The sequence below is a fragment of the Polypterus senegalus genome, chromosome 18, assembly GCF_016835505.1.
Source record: "Polypterus senegalus isolate Bchr_013 chromosome 18, ASM1683550v1, whole genome shotgun sequence".
Classification (NCBI taxonomy): domain Eukaryota; kingdom Metazoa; phylum Chordata; class Cladistia; order Polypteriformes; family Polypteridae; genus Polypterus; species Polypterus senegalus.
Window position 1 is genome coordinate 34,323,687 of NC_053171.1, and position 18,781 is coordinate 34,342,467.

The 18,781-nt window shown below is 39.6% G+C and overlaps 1 protein-coding gene across 1 annotated transcript in view; it reads left to right on the forward strand.

The window, feature by feature from the left end:
- Nucleotides 1–18,781, forward strand: part of bahd1 (bromo adjacent homology domain containing 1) — a 164,629-nt gene that overhangs the window by 30,301 nt on the left and 115,547 nt on the right. The window contains exons 2-3 of the mRNA XM_039742187.1: nucleotides 5,701–5,842; nucleotides 15,505–15,591. Of these exons, the coding sequence (XP_039598121.1) occupies nucleotides 5,701–5,842; nucleotides 15,505–15,591 (229 nt within the window). The remainder of the gene's footprint in view (nucleotides 1–5,700; nucleotides 5,843–15,504; nucleotides 15,592–18,781) is intronic.

Below are 18,781 nucleotides of genomic sequence, written 5' to 3' on the forward strand. Positions count from 1 at the left end.
AAGGAAAACTCAGAGTCCTAAAATGATTCCAAGCATTTAAGCTTTAAGACTTTCCACTTTGGAGTTGTTTTTGAATCTCCATTTACTGCGAGTTGTGGGAGGTTAATAATTCAAGTGGCTGTCACTTTGTTTTAGATTAAGTGCTACAATTATCAGTGACTCTGTCAGAAAGTTACATTGTCCAAAGATATTTCTTCACTTAACATCAAGCATAGGGCTGATTAAATATGTTGATAAAGTTGATAGATTTAATAGATTGATGCGACATACAGAAATGAAGGAATTAGCAGGCGAGTATTGTGAACGGATGGTTCCAGGTGGATGCAGTAAGAATTGAGGTTATTTGAGAGCTGTATGAAGGTTTTCGCTAGCAGGGAAGACAGAGCTATGACGATGTTGTGCTGCTAATTGCAAACAGATGTAAGTTCATGCTTGTAGTCAGACAATTAGTCTTCAAATTAACATGGGAAGAATGACATACAGTACACACTTTTTCCGTGACTGTGGTATTCTGTAAGGAAATATAAATGGAGTCCTGGTTTTGTTTTTTATATTACCTGTGTAGTAATATTTAAATCCACATTTTGTATAACAAGCGACGCTAAATTAGATTTCAGTGTCTGGCTCTAGATAAGTGAAGTTCCATGAAGAACTTGTACGGCAGTCGCATCTGCCAAGTTACAATATACAGGTACAAGCTAGAAGCCTCAGCAGGTGAACTGTGGTTCATGTGGAAGTGGATGGAGTGCTTAATGCATCGTAGGTTCGTAGTCTTTTAAATGTGACATGCCTTAGGTACATAAGAGGAGGTTGTTTCATGGTGGGCCCATGCTCTTTAAGTATACTGGTTCTTTAATGACCCTATATGGTTCATTACTAGGTTGTGTTGTTCGTCACAGAGCCACTGCTTGACCAAGCACCATATCATTTTGGAAAGTGTTTTTTGTATTTGAAGCTGGTTCTGTATGCTTTGAAAAACTTCCCAATATGTTAAAAAGAAACTAAAATCTTTAATGTGTGATAGGCAACCTTGTGGGAGACTAACAGATTAAGAAATCATTAACATAGCCTGTGTTATTGTATGCAGCAAAAATCCTTTTAAAATCATGCGTCATTGGTATTTCACAAATCTATTACAATCTATTCATAGTTATTTAGTGTACAGAACCTGTTGTGGATATCAATATATAAAGTTTTTTTTCTGCAACCGTCATTTGGTTGGGTTGTTTGGGAACCAAAAATGGCTCTCCTATGATGTTGCTCTAAAGAAATACTCTGGAATCTTTATTTTTAAAAGTGCAGTACTCCAAAGTTGCTGAGGGTGGGTCAAATAAATAACTGCTCAATGTAAAATCAAGATGGGAGGAAGGCTTGTTTGGCAGTGAGGTAGTATGCCTAAGGATCACTAATAGTGACAGTGAGGGGGTATGGAAAGCATTGGTATTGCTAGGAAATACTCTGGTTACGTTTGCTGCTGACACCTACAGCAGGCTTGATTTGAACCCTGAACTGATTTTTTTGCTCCTGAGGAAACTTTGCAATCTCTAAATGCATTGCACAAAAAGTAGCCAAATGGTATGCAAGCAAACCTCAAAATATCCAAAACCAAACCAACACTTCTTTGGTTTGGAACTCAAAAACAGCCTTCACCCCGGGCAACCTGACCCCCAAACTCAAGCGGCAGGCTTCTTGGTCTCTACAGGCTGAAATTGGAGCTCAGAATGAAATAGGCAAAATAGGGGCAAAAAGAATTTGCCTAACAAGGCAATTAAATGCAACCAAGTAAAAATTTGAAATCCAACAGAAAAATCCAAAGGACAGAAACTAAAAGACACACACAAAAAAAATCAGAAAATACAATATGCATTAAAAGAAACCTTTCTCCACCGATGACAGTTAAACCTGTGAAGGGTTCACTCTCCAGTCTAAACAATGTAAGTGGTCCCTCAATCACTGCAGCAGTGGACTGGTTAGAGTTAGACGTTGGGGTTAGGATTAGGATTTGGTTTTCTTTGTACAGAAAATAAGGAATGCATCGCTTAAGCATATGTACAATACATAAATCTTAAATAATAAATAAAAATAACAATATTAGCAAAAAATACTTTAAAACAATCAACTTGTTAAAAATAATGCTTTAAAACAAAATAGAAAGGAAAATAAGCCTAAGGCAGAGAAGAACACTGTGTGCTGAGTTAAATAGTGACCTTACATTTGCATTGTGATGGACTGGCACTCCTTGCACTTGTGGAACGAGCCCCGGACACAGACAGACGGACATCGTTTTAGCACCCCGACACACGTGTATTTACAATACTGTATATATTTACAGTTCAAGTGCACAACACAGTGCCTCTGCACCAGTCACCCCACAGTCCAGGCCTCTTTCTTTTAGTGCCTCTCTTCACCTCTTCCACTCCTCTGCTCCAAGACTCTTGTCCACCTCCGCCCGACTCCATTCATCGAATGGAGGGAGGCGGCCCCTTAGATACATGCCCGAATGGGCTTCAGGTGCTTCCTGACACTCCTCCGCCGACACTCCCCAGTGTGGCGGAAGTGCCAGCTGCGCACCCGGAAGCACTCCAGGTGTACCCGGTTTTCTTCCCCCCAGCACTTCCGGGTGTGGCGGAAGTGCTGGGGTCCAGGGCTCTCCAGGCTTCAGGCGTCCCCTGGCAGTGACCACAGGCCCATACAGGGTTGAGCTTTAAAGCTCTGCACCTGTGGTCCCCAGAAAAACCAGGGTGGTCACCCCCTCATGGTCTGGAGGAGACGCAAGCCCTCCTCTGGTACTCTTGGGCATCCTGGCTGGGTACCACCCCCAGCCGCTTGCCACACACTTGATGCTTATAGGGTGGTGCATATCTGTCTTGCTTACAGTACAGTACAGTACAGGTTCTAACTGAGCAGAACCATAGCAAAAATTAGGTAATAATGAGGTTTTAGTGGCCCTTCTTCTGGGATTGTACAAATCCGGATCAGTGTGATGCTCCTCTAGATCACATCACAGCCTGCTCAGCACACTGCTGGAACTTTCCGTCTCTTTGGTTAATTATACTTCAGGATGTTTCTTATGTGAAACCACATACGCAGGTAGCCTGCTGTAGTAACATCTGTGAACTGCTGTACACCATCTGCTGATTGGAGGCATATTAACTCGTTCTTAATTTCCAAATCTTAGCAGTGGCAATAGACGTGTAAGAGCATATATCACCCCTCATTTAGTTGCAGAGCACACCTAGCCTTCCTTCCTGACCCCTCCATTTACAATGAAACCTTACCATAAACTTGGAGGCCTTACTGAGGCTTGCCTTACCTATTCTGTTGTCTGACATGTAATACACACATGAAAACACAAGTGTTGTTTTTGCATGCCTAAAATACTCGCTACGTGTGCATCATTTAATGCCAGGCTTTTCATTCCCACAGACTTTTTCTGTGACGTACACTACACTGAGGTCACATTGTCCCTAACACTCTGGTTACTGTTTTGTTTCCATTACATTTTTATTATAAGATTCTCAGGTGTGACTGTAAAAGCTCGAAGCTCAGGTGGCTCCTGCTCTGTACATGCATGCCATGCTGAGCCACAGTGACATTGCACTCGCTGTCTGTGACGGCTTTCAGATGACAAGCCTGTACTCAGGAATTAGTACTTTGTGTGCCACCTTAATTATTTGGATTTGTCTTGTTTTGTGTCATACATTATTGAATGTAAAATGCAGTAATAAGTGTACACTTAAAAACTAGTTCTTGCTTTTACACAGCTAATTTAAAGTGACTGACTGAAAATGAGCATGTTTTAAGGCTTTACATATCCATTTCTAGTAGAACTGAATTATCTTACACTGGTTTAGAAGTATAATTTATGTGAAAACAACTTAAATAGATTTGATGTCCAATCATAGAAATTATTTCTAGGGTATATCACCTATACCCTAGTTCCTTATATTGAATGTACTGAAAATTAATATGTTTTTAATTCTAAAAAAAGATTTATAATTATTTATTTGTCACATACATAGTTATACAGGACAACACGCTGTGAAATGCATCGTTTTCACATACCCCTTGGGGTCAGAGCGCAGGGTCACCCATTGTACAGCGCCCCTGGAGCAATTGAAGGTTAAGGGCCATGCTCAAGGGCCCAGCAGAGTAACCTCTCTTTTGGCAGTGACAGGGATTCCTTTGGGATGCCAGCGCAGATCCTTAGCCTCAGAGTCACCACACCCTATTTGAAACATTAAAGTTTACACTGTTATTTTAAATTCAAAAAGTGATCACCTTTATGGACTCTGTATTATCTGTTTCTAATAAAACTGGCATAATTTTGTCAGATGTCATAATAACTTAATTAATTTATGTTCAAACAAAGCCAAAGAATCTGATAGGCATTTATAGCGCCTGTGCTCATTCACATTACACTGCCACACAGCGATGCTGCCAAGTGCATGGGTTCTCGAAATCGGGTGATTTCTTTAACATTATCCAACTGGATAAAGGGGACTTGGACATAATTAGATGTTTTGTGGATATTTCCAGAATGTTTGTACAGTCTTTCAGCTATTTCTCATGGCAAAAAAAAAATTCTAATTTGTGTTAAGTGTAGTTGATTTGCATAAGGGACCACCTTTTTTGTGAAGATATTGAAAAAAGTGTTTGTGATCGCCACTTATTTGTACAGTGCCAAGCAAAGATCACGACTTTGTAATAAAACCCTTTTTAATTGCAAAACGCTGCCATGAAAGTGTCTTTAGGCTGATGCATCTGCAATAATGTGTCAAATGTATTACACACCCTACATGACAGGAGCATGCGTGTATTGTCTACGTGATAATGACACCATCTGGTGCGATTGGCTTTTTAGGGGTCTCGGGCTGGTGAGTATTATTATAGGGATGGAGGCTGGCTGACTCAAAAGATGAAAAAGATTTACTTAATGATTTAACTGGGTGTTTTTTTTTTTTTTACCTTATGATTGGCTAATATTAGATCTAAGCGTTTGGTTTAGGTTAGGACATTAAAAGGAAATAGGTGTCTTAACTTGATTAGTAGATCAAACAACGTATTTCTTTCAATAATCTTTTGTAATAACAGGAGATGAGAAACGTAAACCTACACAAGTGTTTTATATTAAAACTAACTTATTTAAATTAAATGGAAATAGGCGTCATCATTTTATTATCAGTTATTTTCTTCAGTGCAACTACACACAGTGTAAAAACTTATTGTTAGTGTTTAATGGAACTTGAAAACTTGAAGATAAGGATAAATTGGCAGAAACAGGTGTCCTGTGCATCTTAAAACAGTGCTGAATAAAACTATATATATATATATATAAACAAGTAGCAAACACAACATTTAGCACTGCAGTAACATTCTGCATGTATCATTTCACTCTTACAACTAATGGTTCTAAAATGGCACTTTGCTTTATTGTGTGATTTCTCATGGAGCCATTGCTTGACAAAAAAAACATTTAATTCTAGGAAGGGTTCTTTGCTTGCGAAGCTGGTTCTTTGGGCTTTGGAAAGGTTACTTATATGTGGACAAAACAGAAATCTTTAATGTCAAGTAGGCTACATGGTGGATACAGACAAGTTGAGAAAACGTAACTTAGCCTTTGTTACTGTATGGAGCTAGACTCCTTTTAAAATCAGAAACCCACTGGCATTTAACAAATCTGTTATTGTCTATTCATAGTTACTTATGGAACTTGCTACAGCTCTAAATGAAAGGTTCTTCCTGGAACCTTCATGTCGATATTTTTTGAGAATTGAAAATGGTTCTTTATATGGCATCACTCTGAAGAACTGCTTTAGCACCTTTATGTTAAAGAGTGCAGGTAAGTATCGCATTTAGTATCGCAGTCTTATGTTCTTGTTGTATTTATAGTGTTCCATGGTATTGGGGGGGTTCATTTTCAGCCATCAGGTGTGTTCAGGGTGGATGTTGATCAGGTTGAAGTATAATTCTCAAAACGTTAACATTTAATTTGCATTCCACATAGAATTCATGCACTTACTGAAATGAAAAGTTCATTGTTTTAGACTGGGAGGTAGTTCTTGTCTGGAATGTAGGACTCTGGATTTGTGTTTTTCATATAACAGGCACATTTACATTATGTATTTAAGTAGCACAAAAGCATTTGATGTACTGATGCATGAATTTTAATACACTCTTAAAAATCCTGGTTCTTTGAAGGCACTTTATGGTTCTTTACTGGGTTGTGTGGTTCCTTGTTAAACTATAGCTTGGCAAAGCATGATGGCATTCTGGGAAGGCCTCTTTGCATATAAAGTGTTGAGCTCTGAAAAACTTCCTAATATGCAGAAGAAAGTGGAAATCTTTAATGTATGGTAAACTACCTAGCAGGTAGTTCAAGATAACCTGGGCTTGGCTTGTGTGATTCTATGCAGCCAGAGTCCTTTTTAAAATCCTGACTCATTGGTATTTAACTAATCTGTTACGGTTATTTACTATATGGAGCCTGTGATGGATCATAATAAATTAAGGTTCTTTCTGTAACCTTCATATGGTTGAGTGTTTTTGAAACCAAAAATGGTTCACCTGTGGTGTTGCTCAGAACAACCACTCTGGCACCTTTATTTTTAAGAGTGTGTATTGTGTGTGCTTAAAAAAAAAAGATTACTTTTTGATAAGTGAGATTACAGTAGACGATAAATTCTTCACCCATTATCCATTTATATGTATATATGTATATAATGCATGAACCTGTGAACCTATTAAACCAGCAATTACATTTTTACTAAGTACTCCCATTAATATTGAAATCTTTATTCTATTGGCAAGCAATTTAGTAATATTTAATAACATTGTGTATGAGATTATTGCATTGAAAGTACACTACTTTGATTATTTTTAAGTGTGCACAACTTCTATCTTAAATTTATTGTTTACACCCATTAAGGAAAAGGGACAGCGGGGAACGTCATGGTGGACCTTTGACATGAAGTGTAATACTATAAAAATAACTCATTTATACGGGTTTTCTATTGACTGGAGGCGGATTGGTTATGTCAGGTGCCCACTTACTCAAGGAAATTCCGTCCATACGTGTGAATTTTATTTTTATATTACCTCGGGAGATGAAGGTAATAAGCCATAAAACAAGCCGATAAGAAGGTCATGTGCAAAAAGGAAAATCGCGATCCCTCGGAGAAGCTCAACTGTTGTATGTCATTAAGATTGTTAAGTTTTATATTTAAAAACCGCCCTTGCGGATAAGCCCCTCATTGGGCTCGTATATCACAGCCAATTAAATGACCGCAGCACTTGACCCCGGACACCCGCGCGGCGCAGAGCCGAAGTGCTACTGGCGAGCCCGAAAATGAAAAACGCGAGACGACAAAGTGTGAATGGAGTTTTTCACACTGGGATTTATTTATTTAAACTCCTTCCGTGCTGCTTCGTATTCATTTCCCCAAAGTCCTTGGCGTTATGTATTTAGAAAAAAATAATAATAATGCAATAGTTGTTTTTGTTCTAACTAGTGCATGATGTGACAATTCAATAAAGGACATCTACTCAGAAGTGACTTGTTCATTTTACCTGTAAAACGCATCGCTTATTATGCAAAGGCATTCATAAATCGATCCGTCGTTACTTGGCATAGCGTCTTTTATAACAAGCCATAAAAATAAAAGAAGGGAGTTGTACTGTAAGAAGCACAAGATGAAAAGCAGAGGATTTGATTTCGAGAGCCTCACGTGCAGGACAACTCGTGCGACAGGACAGCATGAGGTGTGGGGAAAGAGATAAACGACTCTTGGTAATCTGTACGCGGTCCTCACCCAGAGAAGGGTCGCAAAGTACGACAAGACAAGACACTCGGTGTAACTAATGGTGTGCTTTAAATGTATCACACAGACCAGAGACGTTTTAAGTCTGGGCCTAAAATGTGATAAGATCAAAGACCCATCGATGGACATAAATAAACTGAGGCTCTTACCAATAAAACCTTTGCGACATTAAGTGCAAACTTTTACAAGTGTTCATTTTTTTATACTTTTCATCCTGACATTAATCACTTAACATTTACACTTTCTCCTGATATTCTTTTTGTACGCATATTGATTTTTTTTTTCTAAATTGCCTTGGGTATTAGCGTCTATTAAATAAAGAATAACACCGCTGTAATAGTAAATCAGTTTGTACGAAGAATTCAGTCAATTTACTTAAAATTATGTTACCGACTTGAAAATTAATGGACGAAAGATCAGTTTCTAATTCCTAAAATGTACTGTAGATTCTGGCTTGCAGCAGCCCCGGCTAGAATAAAGCGGTTTTGGATAATGAATGGGTAACACACAGCCATCTGTGGGTGTTGTCATTTCTGCTCTTCAGATCTCAAATGTTACGCAATGTAGGGTAGAGTGCGTTTATATCTTTTAAAAGTTACAACTAAAATGTTAAATTGTCCTTTTTATAACTGCCAAATTCCTGAGATCCTGTGGGACAATGTCAGTAAGTAAAGTCAGCTTGAAATGAAACGTAACGGCATATAATGTGACAATAAGCTTTACATGAATAACAAATCGTTAATAATACCAGGTACTTTTAAGTATCAGTTGGAGTCATCTGTTTAAAATAAACAAAGTCGTTTGGTGAAAAAGTGCCAGCAAACAAATATTTTCTTTACGGTAAGAGCAGCGTATATGAAGACCTCATTCCGAACGGAGCAACTTAGCAATATCAGCGTTAATGCCAAGCTCCGACGGGGTTTATGGGTGTGGGAAACGAGGCGCCATAAGGGTACGTATTCGTTTTTTGAACGAGGCTTTTCATCACACGGACGCTTGTGATCCGAGACTATTCCAGGTGAAATCACCGAGCCACTTAAACATTATGGCCGAGTCATCTATGAGATTTCTTAAATTGTTTGTTGCTTGTATGAAATTGTTGTTTTAGAGGATAACTGCTCCGTAATTGATATTCGGTTACAAAACGAGGCGATAATGTTTTCAGATGCAGTTAATGCAAAAATTATAAGAGATGCACGAGCATGCGCTGTTCCGTCTTGGCTTTCCACCAGTGCTGGTTCCTGCGCCCGATCACACTTGACATTCCAAAAGAAACATGGGTTCAGAAGGTTGGATGAATTCTGCCAGATAGTCATATGTCATCAAATTAACATAGTTCACATATATTTTCTTAACATAATGAATGCCTCCCGGCATCTTTAATGAATTGTTATTCATCCATTATGGAACCCGTTAGAACCCCAGGGCGTAATGCTCAAAGAATGATCTAACCCTGTAACAAACCACGGAGCACTAAACAGTTGCAGTCAAACTGGGAGTCTCAAAAAAAAAAAAAAAAAGACACGAATGCTTTTATGTGATGCAGGAGAGAGAAAATTCAACAGAAAGCAGTTAACCATTTTATCCGCTTTGAAACAGTTGCACATCCCATCGCAAATGATCTGCCAGACCGTTACGGACTACATGCACGCATACACCCACACAACAGGCCATGTCAATGACGCCAGTTAATCAAACAAGCACGTCAGTAGGAGGCGGAAGGAAAACGAAAAGAGAGCAAACTCCACACAGACAGTGACCAGGATTCGAACCCAATTTAGTGGAACTTTAAAGCAGCAGAATCGCCAGTTCGACTGCTTGGCTATGCCTTTACATAGCAACTAGTTTTATGGAAAGGTATACAGGACCGCCCCGATCAAAGTAGGAATGACTCAGGCTAGAGACATTGTGCGGGATTATTCCGCGAGTTTACACTTTCTGCCTACTTTTTGCATAGGTCAACATCACCCACCCGCAAGCTGGGTCTCTGCAGTCGTTCCGCTTTGCGTGTTTTCTGAACCAATCGAGATACTGACTCATTAGCTGTTGTTGTGGTTACCCGTTAAAAGCTCCACCCCTGTCTTTCACATGTGCATTTTATTTGAATATAGCACTTCAGGTGTCAGTTTTCAAAAATCCACGATTGAAGCAGGTCAAGAGAAGCTTTTCTACATTGAGCACGTGTCTCAATATTTGCAGTTTATTGATTAATCGTGGGAATGATCTGTGTTTGACCTTGCTAGGAAAGGCACTATCCTATAACATGATAGGGTGCAGTGCGATAAAAACATGTAAGGTGCACCAACCCATGTGTTGCGTGCAAGAAATCCAACGCTTGCTCTGGCTAATTTCATCTGGACACAGGGTGTATGCGTGAGAATGGGACAATAGTGTGTGTATTTTTTTATCTGTTTACAAAGATATCTACTCACACCCTCGTTCCTCTTTAATTTAAATGTGCTAAAACACAACTGGGAATGTGGCTGAAGCTGGAAAAAGATGCTCCTTTCCAGTGGTGGGATGTTAATGAACTTCCAGAATCCTCTAGCCGAGAATGACGTCATAGCGGAGCGCAGCTAGTGTCGCTCCCGGGAACAGACTGGAGCCTCTAGCGTCCACGTCACGAAAGTGCACCTTGCTGGGACTCGCTCTTTGCCTGGAAAGGCATCTTTGCCTCGGACCCGAGTCGATGCAAGCGAATGTAGTTGTCTTTTTTCCCGGTGCCTCGTTTAATCTCGAATGCTAATTACGCAATAATAAGTGGAACTGTTATCCGAAACGCTGTAAAAAGTACTGTCTTTTGTGGCGCTTTTGCATGAGAGCCGCGTGGCGGAGGTGCAAAAAAGAAAACGCGAGATCGACGGAGTAACTTCTCGCTCTCGACTCGTGCTATGAAATCAAGCCGCGGCGAGCCGATGGCTAACAGATACCAAAGCGCGACGCCCTGGCTGTCCTGCTGGGGATTTGTCAGCCTCAAGGTAAGGAATTTAAAGTCTCCGCCGTATTGTCTGCAGCGGTATAATCGAAGTTAACTGCAGTTGACATACTTCTTCGGTAGATGAATTGAGAAAGCGACACAACTATTTACGGCCTTATAAAAGACTACGCAGCGTCGTCTGAACCGCTCAGCGCAAAGGTTTTGTGCGCAAGCGCAGTGACTATAGGCAGGTGTGCGAGTGTGCGTTAATGGTTAAGTGGAACTTGTGCGAAGGGGAATCGAAAGACGCAGATTTTTGGCTTACAAATGATATGATATATGCGTCTGATTTAATTGCCTTTAACGTTGCCAAATAATACGCTACTAGGAGCTGATTACTGAATGATGTGATGTCTTCGCTCAGTTTTTGCAACGAGCATGAACTGGACACACTTCCAGGAACTGCGCGCAACTAAATGTTTATTAAAGGCGCCCGACAAGCCTCAACAAACTAAGTAAAGGGCCGTTAAATTATCTCTTTACGTGTTTGAAATTCTTGATTTTTGCAAATACATGGGACGTGTTGTAATCCCTCTTTTGATTGCCGCTGATGCCTGACTCTTAACAGCTTTAAACCTTCACTTCAAGGCCCAACTGTAACAAGTAGCATCTACAAAAGAAACGTCCAAGGCCGAATATTTCGAGAAACATCACAAAGCATAGGGCTGTGACGAGTTACGGTTTATCGCAAATATGTTTTGGATGTAATACACGGCTTTTTGTGAAACGTCCTGGTATCTGCGAGGAAATAGGCTCATAAGAGCACCAGTAGACCCTTCGTGTGAGTTTAAGTTGGCTCTTAACTGACATGCCAAACTCCGCTTTATTTTTGAGACGCTGGGACCCGATACCCTTGGTCTTCAAAGAATATGAAAACGGCATTTTCTTTCCAAGGAAGCTGAAGTGCCGCATAAAGTTTACGGCTTCCGATTTAAAGACGGGCATTAACGGTACCCAGTCGCATTTTTTGGGTAGAGTTGCTCAATGAAAATCTAAAGTCTCGCATTCAGCTAGATATAGATAGATACTTTATTAATCCCAAGGGGAAATTCACATAATCCAGCAGCAGCATACAGATACAAAAACCAATATTAAATTAAAGACTAATAAAAATGCAGGTAAAAAGCAGACAATAACTTTGAAAAATGTAAAATTTAATCCCCCGGGTGGAATTGAAGAGTCGAATAGTGTGGGGGAGGAACGATCTCCTCAATTTGTCAGTAGAGCAGGATAGTGACAGCAGTCTGTCTTTACCATTGTGAAGTTCTTCAGACGCTGGAGAACCAGATCCGATATTCGAACTATTCACAGGCTCAGAATTTAAATACAAAGGTGCACATTGGAAGGTACAGACTTGAAAAATAATTAGGCAGTAAACGATGACCCATGCTTAAACCCAGGTGCTTCGCTACAGTGGTGCACGACTAGTTTGGAACAAAGCAATTGTCGGGCCCCGGTTATTTGTGGCACTACATATTTATTATAAGTGGGGAGAAGCGCCCAATTAAATGCGCGAAGAGTTGACACCTTCGTGCTTCCATGCAGCTCTCGGAGTAGTACCAAAAAACAGAAGCCTGTCTTCATATTCTGTTTTATGTAGAGCTCATTTCGAATCGACCTCTTTATGCACAGTGGAAAGTTGTATTCATTTCAGTAATTTAAAACACAAGTAATTGTGCTTTAGTCAGCTAAAATAGTAAACTAGTTTGACTATATTGTAAAGATGAAATCTTTTAAAATCTATGTATACGGTGTATATGTATTGTGTATATAGTTCACTATAAAGGATTCGTTTCATCTGTGGTTGTTATAATGCCGCTTTATAGTTTACTATAGCACAAAAAATAAGACTAGATCTCCATTTAATTAACAGATCATATGTCCATTTTGGACCCGCTTAATCCAGTCTCAGAAAACTTTGTGGAAAACATTGTGGTATACGTAAGATGCAAACCGAGGTCTTCTATGCACGTAAATCTGTAGGCATACATCGGTTTTCTGAACAGTTAGTGGGTGCCCCAGATGAAACTGTTGCAGTGATCGAGATTCAGATAGACCTTTCAGCTAACGCATATTTTATTGGGATTTAAAAGTGTAAAACTCTGCACCATGCGTAAATTATTCGGTATTTGATGACTGATTTTTCTTAAAGATTGATTTCAAATCCACCCGGCATGGCTAAGGATATGCATGTTTCCATTTTTTATTTTGTATTTAAGTCCCCCAGTTCGGTTTTCCTGCGCTGGAGAAACAACCGGCAGATGCTCGTGAACCTGTGCTGTGACGGTAATCGTGTTTGCTATTAATATGTTTGTTACTGCATCAGCTGTCCGAGGCACTAAAATAAATTACGGTAAAAAAAGTAACCAGTATATCTTGCATGTATTGATTTGTTTATATTTCTACGTTGACGTGAAATGACAGAAAGGCCGAACGACTGCTACTGCGATGTTGTTTAGATATCGCATTTTGTTGGGTTTTATACATTTGGTTTTTTTTACAGTGTGTGATTATTCTAATAGGGCAGCGGGTTTCTTTATTACGTTCAAAAATCAGACCCAAGGACGAACTTTGAGGTAAAAAGGAAGATCTTCGAAGATAACCTGGAAAAACAGAATTTTGAAACGACTGATTGTTAAAGAAATGTTTGGTCAAATGAAATAAAAGATTAGTAAATGAAGGTTTAGCTTAGTGAGAAATACATATTTAGTTGATCAGAAAATGTAAATCTGATTTTAATACATTTTCTCATTGATTACAAGGTATTTTGACCTCGATCAACTGACGCTTAAACAATGGTCATGAGAGGAAGCGTCCACCAAATGCATATTTAAAGAATTTCTGAGGTAGTGTTTTTCTTATAAATGTGTTGGCTGTTAAGTACTGGACATATTTAATGCTAAAAGTAACCCTGTAGCTAATCATCAGCGTTTTAGTTTTTTTTTGTAAGTGAATTTGAAAACTTGTTTGCCGTAACATCATCCGATTCATTTCCTAGTAAAATAACACCTAAATAATAGCCGCTGCCCAATTTATAACAAACGGCTTGCACTGCACATTTGGTTATTGTTATTGATCACTTTGGAAGACGTTTGGGAAATTGCAGTGTATTTAAGAGAAGTAGGTATTTTCTTATACATACGGTATCAATGGAAAAGAAGATGCAGTTTTCACTTTAGATCTTAAAAGAATACTTAAAATATTTAATAGAAATTTTTATTATTTAGTTCTAACCTCTGTGTGTAGTCATGTTTTTGTGTGTTTGGAGGGTCTTGGGCTTATTTGATTTGCGTATATAATATTCACACGAAAGAAGAAATGGAAAATAAAACAACTCAAAGGTAGAGGGGGTCTATTGTTGTTTGTGTAATGACACACATAATGGGAATTTTATCATCCAGTCCTTTGTCACAGGAAGGTGAATCCAATCATATTAGCTTCAAGATCAAGGCAGGAAGCAATCCTGGAAAGGGCAGGGCAGGACAGCCATACCAAGCCAGTTTACAGTCATCAGGGCTGTGCTTGTACGTTTGTACACCATCAGCCTGGAGTCCCTGTAAACCATTCCATTTTCTCTATTATGAAAGTGTACTTCATATCTTAAACTATTTTCACGTCTCTTACGTTAATTACAGAAACGTATTTCGTGCACGTATAAAACTTTATATTATTCAGTGTTGGTGAAAAACAGGATTTCTATATATAATGTACGCTCTATAAAAATACAGGTTTAAAGAAGTATGTTTGCATATAAATGTAAAACTGTATGTCATATCTAACAAGTATGTACTTTTAATTTCTCTCGTTTATTAAGCAGTTGTAGATAAACGCATGTATCATAACTTATAACAAATGCATAATTGTTTATAGTTCTGAAAATGTATACGTTTTTACGCAATATAAAAATAAAAGTGAAGGAGCACTTCGAACGTACCGGATTACCGCCTGTGTGCAGATTTTCAATGACTGGGTTTTAGATGAGAGAAAGAGAGAAAAAAAAAACTTGCCGGGGGCGGGGGCCGCTTTCTTTAACTATTCAAAACAGAAAAGTCCATGACTGTACATGATAGGTTAACGTAACCGTCAAGAGCTGAGTGTCCGCTTCTTATTGGACCCGAGGACGTGGTATTAAAATCGGATCGGCTCCAATTGGGGGCCTGATTCCGGAAGAAGTAACGTCTGCGTTTTGCACTTCTTTTGGCTTGCGCATAACTTTCAGCCGCTGGAATATAGATAGACAGAAATAATAAAGTACTTCGGTTTTCGGAGGACAAGATCCTCGAGTATTGCATCCCCATTAATTTAATGGTTTGCATCTTGGCGATCAGTTATGACAAAGGAACGAGGAAGGACTCGAGAGGCGCTGGTATTTTCGCAGCCAGATTAAACCCAGTGTGGAGAAAAAAAGAGCGACGCCGAGATGAGACTGAAATGGTGAGGGAAGGACCAGCACCGGACATGGAGCTGACAGCGTTTTTTCACACCAGAACATGCAGAGACAGATGCGTCAGCGCATCCATGTACTGTACGGCGATCTGTGGGGTTTTCCACTTTGTGTCTCTCGGAATGTTACATTATATATAAAGAAGGAAAGAAAGAAAAGAAACAAGGAGCATGAAACATGCAAGCGAAGAAGTAGGTCACCGTCGCTACAGCATTCTGCAAAGAGCATCGACTCCGTTCGCTTCCTATTCTGCAACTGTAATTAACACCGCCGATCATCCGCTATAAGTGGAGCGTGGCTTCGATTGCCTGTGCCAGGTCTGAAGCCCCAACTTCCTGATGCGTGTTCAGGTAATCATCATGCGTTATGCCAGTATCCTTTTTATTTTCGGGGCTGTGTTTCGTGCTTGGTGCTGAACATCGCGCGCCCTTTGCATTAGATTTTGATTGATCGCTGTTCACCTTTATATATTTTTTGTCTTAAAAGAATCTATAGAAAGGTTGTTTAATCAAGATGGGCGAGTTTCGATTTGAATCTCGTCTCTCCCACGCAACTACGTTCCCTTATATGTTCACCACTCCCCCAACCTCTGCCCCACCCCCCTATCGCCAAATCTCCATGAAGACCTGGGTGGAGAGACCGGACATCGTTTCAGTAATGTATTCACGTTTGCTGGACCGGTCCATCTATCTGCCATCGTCAGCTTTTTTCCTCGGTAGTAATTTCCGTGGAATTCAAAGTGTCAGGTCCGGCATACGCTAGATGTGCAGTAATGCGTATCCATCCATTTACTGGATACTCGTATCCACTACGTGGTCGCGGGAAGCCGACGTGGAAGAAACTCTACTCTGTACTAAGTCAATAAAATTCGCGGCTTTTATTTGACAGTAAGCGCACATGAGAGTTACAGTCTGTTTTGTTTATTCAGTCGATAGCTGCTGTGTCTTTAATAAACTGGCAAACAATAAAGCACACCCGTTAGTGCTTTCTGTTTTACGGATCTAGGGTTCCGAGTTCGATTCGTGATTATTTCCCCCTCTTGCGTGTCACTTGTCCGAGTCAAGTTTCCTGCCGCCCATCTTTCCTGCATTTTAAATTACCAACAGCACCAGATTTGGCGGCTGCAAGTAACTCTGCACAAAAATAAATGGGTTGGTATTTCATCCCGTGTTGCCAGTTCGGTGCTCACTGTTCCCAGGATATAGCGACTGTGGCTCTGTAATGAAGAATGCCGGTTCAGAAAATGAACGGTAGGTAAGGAAGGGTAACTGCATCCTAATTACTGAAGGAGGACTTTTATTTTATGGCAAGAAGAAACCGACTCTCCAACAGGTGTTTCTCCAAAAATCTCTGGTTTCCCTATGAGCAAGTATATGATTATGTTGTTAAAAGTTTGCCATTAGAATATTTGTTCAGACATCAGGGCAAGTTTGTTTCCTCTCCAAGCTGCATTCTCTCTGAAGTCCAACTAAGCCATTTTTATGATCTCATCCATTTATTTGTCCCTCACTTGCAATTCCGCTGGTTTAGAGCTTTTGTGTGTTGCTGCTTATGTTGGGAAAATATCAACTATGTCTGTGGTAACATATGGCAGAGCAGTGACTGAGATGTATGACAGACATTTTCTGGCCAATTTCAGTTATGGGTTTGGTGACCGTTCAAAAGAAACTGAGCCTGGATATTTCCTTACTGAGCTGACGTAGCGATGAATGGTGTTGCCTCAGAGTTCAGTTTTTCTGGTTTGGTTTGGGTGGCCTTATAAGATTTTCTCCATGTGCCCAAATTTCGATCCATGTCAGAAAGGTGTGTGTGATGGGTTACCAGATGTCTATAAACTGTCATGGAATGAGTGTGTGTGTCCTATAATGAGTGAGTATCCATTTGGGAGCAGGACGCTGCCAGGGCAGGTACTTGTTTCCCGTTTTGCAATTGTAATATTTAAATTTGCAAAGATGGTGGGTAATTTCTTTGGTGTAATTGGTCCATTGTCATTAGTTTATAGTTTTCTTAATCTTTCTGGCTGGGCATGCCCAACACAGTCAGTGTGACATTTTGGTCAAAAACTATTCTTTTTTAGTACAGAGTTGTGTGTAGCTGGAGACTTTTGTAGCAACATGAATCAGGGAAACCGTGTTAGGTGGGGATGCTTGCTAGTTTTAGCAGGTCAGGTCAGGAATACCACTTGACCTACTAGGAAACTGAATATCATGGGACATACAAAGAATGAGCAAGCCACACAGATATGACTGGGACTGGAATTAAACTTTAATCTCTGTAACTACAGTGCCAACTACTGAGCCATGGTGCTAGTGAAATTTTCTTTTAATTTTTTTTTTCTTGATATATGCAACTGGTTGTAAATGCCACACCAAAACAAGACCAAACAATGTTGAAAACTGTTCAGGCGACTTGTTTTCCTTGAAAGCCAAGGTTTCTTTGTGTTTGTGTTTCAGTGAAAAGTGAATTTTTGTTTGGTGGTGATGCACTTTTATACTGCCTTCTCTTCATAATAACTTTGTCTCAGTCTGAGGGTGCCATCTCCACATGAGTAGGTTCATTTTAATTGGGTTTAGGCAAGCCACAAAAATATGACTGGGACTGGAATTAAACTTTAATCTCTGTAATGGAAAGATGGCAACAGTACCAACTACTGAGCCATGGTGCTAGTGAAATTTTCCATCAGTTCGTTTTTTTTTGTTGACTAGGGGCTTCACCCCCTGCTTGCTTTGCTTGCCCATCCCTGGGTTTGTTTATCCGGATATTCAATTTAAAGAGATTATTTTCATGGGAATTGTTACATACATACGCTCCATGATCATAAATATACAATGACTGAATTGTGGTTTCTTCAATTAAAGCTACAACAACTTTAATCTTGTTGCGGGATCTCAGATACTCATAGCGTATGGTCCATTATTGTGTAAATCTACGTTTTGAGCATTGAATCCTGCAAATGTGAAAAGATTTATTGTAGACTCTGGTTTTTTGCCTGTAGTGTTTGTGGATTTCACTTTCACCAAACAACAAATCTTTTAGTTCTTGCGGATACGCCTCTTCATTGGGAGACAACACTACATTTCCCTGATGGCAACACGAATTAGACAATCTACAAGTCTCCAACTCAAACTTTAAAACTTTACAATATCTACATACTTCTGACATATCACTTATGTCCATATATTCAATCTGTTTTTGCTGTTCTGTTATTTCAGCAAGTAGTAATTTCCTTTTGTATGTAATAATGCTATCTTTCTTTTTTTTTTTTTGATACTTTACTTACTTTACCCTAATTTTACTACTTTCATAATCTCTAACCTGCTCTGCACGTGTATCACGCCAGTGTTTTTGAATGTCTTTATGAAGTCTTTTATTTCTGACCCAGATTGGACCTACAAGGTTTTCAATTCCAATTGGTCCAAGCTGATTATTACTATGCTTTTTTCCAGAATTTGCACATAGCTGCTCTTTCTTCTTTGCTTAGTCGTTGACTTGCCATCTAGAACGTCTCAAATTTTTAAGAGCTGGGAGCACGTGAAGTGT